General features: G+C 41.8%; 1 protein-coding gene across 6 annotated transcripts in view; it reads left to right on the forward strand.

Moving 5' to 3' along the window:
* The window catches only part of NFE2L2 (nuclear factor, erythroid 2 like 2), a 35,634-nt gene that overhangs the window by 25,019 nt on the left and 2,110 nt on the right, over window positions 1-8,505 (forward strand). For all 6 annotated transcript variants that reach the window (XM_035007670.1, XM_035007669.1, XM_035007672.1 and 3 more), the window contains exons 2-4: window positions 6,101-6,367; window positions 6,883-6,972; window positions 7,813-8,004. In XM_035007670.1, coding sequence (XP_034863561.1) covers window positions 6,101-6,367; window positions 6,883-6,972; window positions 7,813-8,004 — 549 coding nt within the window. The remainder of the gene's footprint in view (window positions 1-6,100; window positions 6,368-6,882; window positions 6,973-7,812; window positions 8,005-8,505) is intronic.

An 8,505-nucleotide genomic window follows, 5' to 3' on the forward strand; every position in this document is an offset into this window, starting at 1 on the left:
ACTTTACCTAAGGTTCACTGAAATTCACTGGGCGTGGACTCACCACATGGCTCGGCTATCCACACTGAGGTCACACAGCCCTGTCTGCAGTCACAAGGAGAGAATCAAGGAGAGATTTGTTGTTTTATCAGTTCTTCAGAATTTGAGCATGCCCTCGGTTCTGTTGTAGCCAGCTATGGCCCTTCGTGTCAGACGGCGGGGTAGGCTATCATGTTCCATTGGGCTTTGCTCAAAAATATTGGAGCAGCTTCTGTGGAAAAAAATATATATATTTTAAAGATTTTATTTATTTATTTGACAGCGAAGAGGGAACACAAGCAGGGGGAGTGGGAGAGGGACAAGCAGGCTCTCCGCTGAGCGGGGAGCCCGATGCGGGGCTCGATCCCAGGACCCTGGGACCATGACCTGAGCTGAAGGCAGCACTTAACAACTGAGCCACCCAGGCGCCCCTTCTATGGAAAAAATATTAAACCAGATTTCATTTTCAGGTGAATAATATAACCACCTGGGCATAATCTAAAGACTGACATGGATGGGGAAAAAAATTACTGAAAAAAATAACTTAAGACTCTGAATGCCAATAATTAATATTTGAATGAAGGAGAGATCTCAGAATAAACTTTAAAAGACTTATTCTTAATGGAAATACATGATTTTAAGGAGTAGCTGGAGACATGGTTTCATGCTTACACAGTAAAATTGAAAGTTAGTAGCAGTTTTCATTTTGTTTACAAGCTTAGTAATCTGTGCAGTTAATTTTTTTTTTTAAGTTTATTGGTGAAATTTATTTTTAGAAGCAAACCTCCCACCACCTTCCCATCCTCAAGACAAAATAAAGGATGGGGGGGGGGCAGGGCAGTGGGTTGAGAGGTGCAAGCCTCATTTACATGTGTTGGATATATTATAGAAGTCATTTTATCTTTCATTTCAGATACTTTCCCAAAGCCTCGGTTTACAGAATTACTTAATTTAAGAGGAGATGGTGCTATCTTGCCTTATCTTTTCTAATTTTTTTGGTTCATCTGAGTATGAAAAATGCTGATTTGTTCAAGGCCTTTCTCCTTTCTTTATCCTGGAACAAAAATGTTTGTTTCAAAGTGGTAGGAGTTAATAATCCAACTTCAGATTCCCCATAAAACATGTAATAGATTAAACAGATGGCAAATGATGATATATACATTTTAAATATGAAGATTTCCGTTGGACCAGATGGTGATTTAATGCAAATTGCCAAACATTTATGTTTCTTATTAAATTGTCATCTTTTGTATAAGCCAAGCTAGCAGCATAATTTGCAACACATTCAGGAATCACTAAAGGACAACAACAAAAAATTCAGATACCAGGTGGCTCCATATGGCATGTGAAGGCTCACAGTCAGCTTTTTCCCTAGTCCTAAGGAAATACCTGTTGGAATGCTGTAGAAACCATTCCCCTGCTTTCCTCTCCTTCCCCAGACTCTACTGACCTGCCAATTAACGTGGCGGCCTTCCTCTTTAGGGGCTTGGAGGGGTTAAGAAGCTATTCTTTCTCAGGGCCTGGGATTTATATGCCTTAGAGCAGTTTTAGCTTTTCCTTAGGCATTTCCCTTCCCCACTGTCTGGTGTCCTGTTTTTGTTTGTTGATAGGCTGCGCCCAGACTCCTTCCTCTTAGATGGTGCACGTGCGGGGATAGGTCATTTGTGGAAGAAGTCATGTGCCCCGTCACAGGGCCTCTTGCAGGAAGTGCCCCCTGCCTGGGAGGGTAGCACAGAACAGTCCCGAGGCTGTGGGGCTCGCCAACAGCAAGTCTTGGGTGGACACAGTTCTCATTTTCAGCATAAAGCTTTGAAGATTGCATACTACAATATCAAATCCCTGAAGGTGTTTTCTTCTGAAAATGATGTGAAAATGTGAGTAAGACAGAGGATAATATATGAAGGCCATGACAAGAAACCCATTGTTGCTTCATTCTAAATTTGATCAGAACCTCTGTTTTAAGGAATTCAGGGTAGTTAAGACCACCCTTGCTTTTATTTTTAAGCAGAAGTTTTCTTTTAGAGACTTCCCATAGCAACAATAAACACTACATAAAAATAAACGTTAAAACACAGAGGAAAACCTTTGAGGACACTTTGAAACCTGTTTTGGTCCCACTATGATATGGAAGGCTGTCCAGTCTGCCTTAAGAACAAATAGATGTTGGGGCGCCTGGGTGGCTCAGATGGTTAAGCATCTGCCTTCGGCTCAGGTCATGATCCCAGGGTCCTGGGATCAAGTTCCATGTCAGGCTCCCTGCTCAGCGGGGATTCTGCTTCTCCCTCTCCCTCTACTGCTTCCCCTGCTTATGCCCTCTCACTCTTTTTGTCAAATAGATAAAATATTAAAAAAACACAAAAAACCAAGTAGATGTTGTCACTTGAAACATCTTTTGGTAGCATTCCTGGTGGAGACAGTAAGCTTGGGCTGTAGGAGATGATCCACCTCCCTGGGCCCAGCATTGTTTCAGATCACAGGAGAACAGGATGCTTAAGAGCTGATCCAAGTGATGCTTTGTAATCTCTTTTTCCTGTTTGTTGATAAAGATCCATCAAGGCGTTCTTTTCTGAGTATGTTAGGGGAAATTTTTAAAAATTAATTAATCAGTTTGGCTGTGCATTGAAGGGTAGTCCTATCAGGAATTGAACAACAGTTGAATGGGTGTATGTGTGTACATAAAAGTAAACAGGAAAGTGTATGTTATGTGTTTTTGTTTTCAATACATGTTGCACAAGCCCAGTAGTCCATTTCAGACCCTCCCTGAGGAGCAACCAAGTAGCTTCATTGCTGAATGTTATTGCAGGCTCCCACTACACTTAGGTCCACAGCTTCATGATCATCCATTGGCCTTGCGTTTGATCTTGCTTATATTACAACAAGTTCTAGAACCATCACTGTCAGCATGCACAGCAACATTTGCATAGACTTTACATTTATGGAGAGATTTCTTTCACATCTCACTTGATCCACCAACATCTGTATGGTAGGGGTGGGATAGAACAGTTATATACTGAATGTATAGCTAAACCATCTGAACCCACTCAAGACAGCTCATCTGGTGGGGGGAAAGGGGAGGAAAGGAAAGAATAGAGTTGTATCAACTCTTGGTGTGGCCGCCACTGATAATTTTAGAGTAAATTACAGTAGAAATTTTCTTCCAGCCCATAGAGCTGGGTTCTGGGGATACTCTGGAAGTCTGGTTTGTGAGCAGGTATTTGCAGCATAAACTGCTTCAGTGTTCTTTCAGTTCTTTTATGAAAAAATCAAAACTGGATGATGCTTTTTATCCTGGGATCTCTTAACAAGGAGAGAAGCCCCCGCCGAGGCATTCTGGGCAAGTGAGGAAGGGATGCACCAGAGGGACCCCAGGTGCCAGGACACGTGTTTGCATTTCTCTTCTGTTGATCTGAAGAGGTCAGCGCACTGTCTGCATCAGTTCTTGAGAGGGACTGGAGTTCAACTGAGACTATGTGATCATGCATTCTTTTAATTTTTAGTGCTGGCTTTCAGTGGATGTGAATAGTCTGAAGACCTCCTTAATACCTTGCTCCCTTTGCTCCAGCTTGGAGAACAGCCTAGTTAGGATTCTCTGCTGTATCTAAATTCACTAAGAAGATATGACCTACCAAATCAGAATTTTAAAGTAGGTTTCTCTCTGCCTTGGACCTTTCTTTGTCTTTCACATGACCTTTGGATAAATGTGTCCATTAAAATGGTGGAAACACATCATTTTTAAACTGGAAATGATTTTCATGCTCAGTGTTAGTGGGGAGCTGTCTGAGGAGAGAGCCATGTATGAATAAATGCTCTATGGTTGCTATGCTCTTGTGGCCAGGAAGACGATCTGAGGCTCAATCCAACCTTCTGTAAACTGGCCACTTTTTCACACCACCAAGATGTGAAAGCAAAGTATATATATGACAATGGATTTTATATCCTGCCCAATTTTTTTTTTTAAAGATTTTATTTATTTATTTGACAGAGAGATAGAGAGCACAAGTAGGCAGAGAGAGAGGGAGAAGCAGACTCTCCACTGAGCAGGGAGCCTGACGCGGGGCTCGATCCCAGGACCCCGGGATCATGACCTGAGCCGAAGGCAGCCGCTTAACTGACTGAGCCACCCAGGCGCCCCATATCCTGCCCAATTTAAGAACCACTGGTCAGTGATCAGATTTTATATTTTTTAGTGTAACTTGGGGTTTAAGACAGCACGAGTCCAAGATTGAGGCTGCCCAGGACATATCCCTGTACACTTTCCAGCAGTATCCCTTTTTTCTAAACCTCAGTATTTTCGTCTGTAAAATAAGAATGCTATCTTTATATGGTTGTCTTGTGGATTCATTTGTATATATGGGAAAGTACTTCGAACAATGCTTGGCATGTAGAAAGCCTTCAGTAGATGTCAGCTGTAGTTCTGAAGAGCTACAGATGCCGTCCTAACTACACCTACTGTGTGTGCCGGATACTCTTCAACCCTGCTCCGGGCGAGAATACTGATAAACAGCATTTATGATTCTACCACCAGGGCTTAGAGGTGGCCTCTGCTACCCATGCAGCTGTGCTGCCCTTAGGCTGGGTAGCCTGCTCCTCCTCTGTTGGGTAGAAATAGCCTAACTGCTCAGTGAAGCAACAGCCATGTTATTTTTGTCCTTGGAGGCAGAAAGTAGTAGAGTCTCGACACACCGGGCCACCCAGTGCCGCCAGCCGTCATCAGAACCGAAATGCATCTGTGATGGTTGTGCGCACTGTGTCCACCTGCCTTCAGGCTCCAGCTCCCTTCCCCCCATGTCTTGATTTTTCTAGTCTCAGTTCATTATATTATTTTCAGAATAGATGATGTCTTAAGTGGAAAGTGATTTAAATTTCCTACCTGTGTGGACTTTTCCAAAAACTAAAGTTATAAATCAGAAAAACTGCTTTTAACACGTGGTTAGGAAAATCTGGACATGGTACCAAGGCCTAGCTTTGTTACAGAGATCAAAATAACCATTCCCTCATTGTAAGATTCTCCCCATATCTTAAAACTTCTAGTAACTTCCGGGACGCCTGGGTGGCTCAGTCGGTTAAGCATCTGTCTTGGGCTCTGGTAATGATCCCAGGGTCCTGGGATCAAGTCTCGCATCCGGCTCCTTGCTCAGCAGGGAATCTTCTCCCTCTGCCCCTCCCCCTGCTCGTGCTCTGACAAATAGACAAAATCTTAAAAAAAAGGGGGGGGGGGAAGAAAACTAGATGAATCAGACATTATAAAAAAAAAATAGAAATAATAAACTTTTAGTAACTTCCTTCCTTCCCTGGAGCCATGTCTTTTTTCTTTGTTTTTAATTTTGTGCGTTTTTTTAAGAGGGTTATTTGTGATTTCTCAGAAGTGAAACTAGTGAGCACTACCTCTTTCTCAAGGCAGCCTCTTGCTGCATCCCTGGGTCACAAGATTAGGACTGTTCTTTACGGATTTGTTCATGCCTCAGGAGCTAAAACTCAAGTCAAGAGGAAATTGTTTCAATAAATGAGCCACGGGGACAAGAATAGCAAGAAATGATGGGGGAAGGTAATTCAGTGTAGGAAATACCAAAAGAATGGTGATATTTCACAATGGCTAGATTGACATTTAACAAGGGTTCTCCCCCTCTGTAAAATGGATATTTGCTGAGGTTTAGAAAAAATTCCACGTATTTGATTATGTTTTCCAAACTCCATTTGTCATAAGAAACCAGTGGCTTGGAGTGCCTGCTCTAATTTCTATATTCCATTAAACAAGTGTGGGATTTCTTTTAATTCAAGAGCTTTAATGTGCAGCATGTTACTTTGCTCTTTAGTGACCTCTACTATCACCCAGTTGTTAATAATCCAAGTAATAAGTGATTAGAATGGATGGCTGTGTTTGTAGGCTGTTGTTTCTTTTAATGAATAGATTCATTGAATGGAATTAACTATGCCCTTCCAGAACACTGGATCTGTGTTACCATTCAGATTGTCATCTCCCTACCCCCGACCATCAACAATGGCATAATGTAAATTATAGGATATCTGCCATTTAAAAAACCATATTAACCGTGGTCTCTTTCCTCTTTTTTTTTAAACACAGGACATGGATTTGATTGACATACTTTGGAGGCAAGATATAGATCTTGGGGTAAGTCGAGAAGTATTTGACTTCAGTCAACGACGGAAGGAGCATGAACTGGAAAAACAGAAAAAACTTGAAAAGGAAAGACAAGAACAACTCCAAAAGGAGCAAGAGAAAGCCTTTTTTGCTCAATTACAACTAGATGAAGAAACAGGTGAATTCCTCCCAATTCAGCCAGCCCAGCACATCCCATCAGAAACCAGTGGATCTGCCAACTACTCCCAGGTACAGAAAACTCAGTTCTTGGGAAGGTGTCAGGGTTTAAGGAACAAATACTGGCCCAAGAGTTAAAACATCTGGATTTGAGTTCCAGCTTTGCCTTTTACTATGTCTTCATTGCCATATCAAGTCAACTTCCCAACCTCCTGATGAGTTCAACACCTAACTTACCTCACAGAGTTGTAAGGATTGCGAAGGGCATAAGTTACATGACAGTGCTTTGTAAGCTGTGGAAATATTACGTAAGGATCTAGCAGCAGTAAAACTAGTAGTACAGATTACTAGTGTTTTGTTCACAGATGAGCAGTTGAAGCTCAGAGACTCAGTAACTTGCCCAGAGCACTCAAGAAATTGGGGAAGCCAAGAATGGAACCCAGATAGTCTGGTTTGTTTGATTCTGTGCTCTCTATACTACACTAAACTGATTTCTGAAAGAAGATAAATGTTTGATTAACTAAATGATAAACCTTGTATGACACTGAACAATCTTTTTCTTCTTTTCTGTCTTTCCTTTTATCTAGGTTGCCCACATTCCCAAACCAGATGCTTTGTACTTTGATGACTGCATGCAGCTTTTGGCAGAGACATTCCCGTTTGTAGATGACAATGAGGTACAACATTTGGCTAACAGTGAAACTCCCCAGCTATATCTAATATATCCTATAAGTGTGTCTCTATTAAAAAAATATGTTAGGAGGAAATTTTGTCAAAAAAACCTTAGCCTGTAGATAACTTTACAATTAAAAAAAAAAAAGACCCTTACACAATACAAAACCAAAACCACTTATCCCTGCATACTCAGAAGCATGGATCTGCATAACCATGGAAACAAATAACTCATTGGTTATAGGTACTTAGAAATAAATTGGGCGGGGGGGGGCCTGGGTGGCTCAGTTGTTAAGCATGTCTGCCTTCAGCTCGGGTCATGATCCCAGGTCCTGAGATCGAGCCCTGCATCGAGCTCCCTGCTCGGCGGGAAGCCTGCTTCTCCTTCTCCCACTCCCCCTGCTTGTGTTCCCTCTCGCTGTGTCTCTCTCTGTGAAATAAAGAAGTAAAATTAAAAAAAAAATTTTTTTGGTGAGTGAGAAGCAAGCTGGGTAATAAAAAGACTTGCTCAATTAACAATTTTAAATTTATTGTGTTTGAAGCACTATAATAGGTATTTTTACCAAGAGATACAAATTAAATCCTAAAGATTGTTACTTATTTTGAAATTCACCTTCAAATGCAAGGGATAGAACAATTAAGCTAGTAAATGAGTCAATTTAGAGTCAGTTGGGCAGGGGGAAAAAGATTTGTTTCATTATATAGAACTAGGGGTTATAAGTGGTTACAACTAGAGAAATACAGAACTGTTAGCCAGTTCCAGTTTAAGGTGGTGTGATGGTACTGGGAGTGTACTTCCCCACTGTTGCTGGCAGACTCATGTAGAGAAATGCTGTCGATTTTAGGTTTCTTCAGCTGCGTTTCAGTCACTTGTTCCTGATATTCCCAGCCAAATCGAGAATCCAGTCTTCATTGCTCCTAATCAGGCTCAGTCACCTCAAACTCTCGTCGTTCAGTCAGTCATTGCTGATCTAGACAATATGCAGCAGGACATCGAGCAAGTTTGGGAGGAGCTGTTATCCATTCCAGAATTGCAGGTAACTAAGATCTAGTATCAATAAATGCCAAAGATACTTTTATATTCAGTGCCTTTAAATTAATTACTCCAGTTATTTACATGCCACCTACTTAATGGAAGGATTGGAGGGTGCTTTTAAATTAGTCATGAGAGGGGCGCCTGGGTGGCTCAGTCGTTAAGCGTCTGCCTTCAGCTGGGGTCATGATCCCAGGGTCTTGGGATGGAGTCCTGCATCGGGCTCCCTGCTCCACGGGAAGCCTGCTTCTCCCTCTCCCACTCCCCCTGCTTGTGTTCCCTCTCTCGCTGTGTCTCTGTCAAATGAATAAATAAAATCTTAAAAAGAAAAAAATTAGTCATGAGAGGGCTGCCAGGTGGCTCAGTCATAAGAGCATGCGACTCTTTCGGGGTTTTGAGTTTGAGCCCCACGTTGGCTGTAGAGATTACTTAAATAAATAAACTTCAGTCACGAGAGCTGCCTGTGCTCACTTTTATTAGTTAAATGGACTGGATGTCTTGAGGA

Source organism: Mirounga leonina, unplaced genomic scaffold (genome assembly GCF_011800145.1).
Source record: "Mirounga leonina isolate KUSES-001 unplaced genomic scaffold, KU_Mleo_1.0 Mir_151, whole genome shotgun sequence".
NCBI lineage: Eukaryota > Metazoa > Chordata > Mammalia > Carnivora > Phocidae > Mirounga > Mirounga leonina.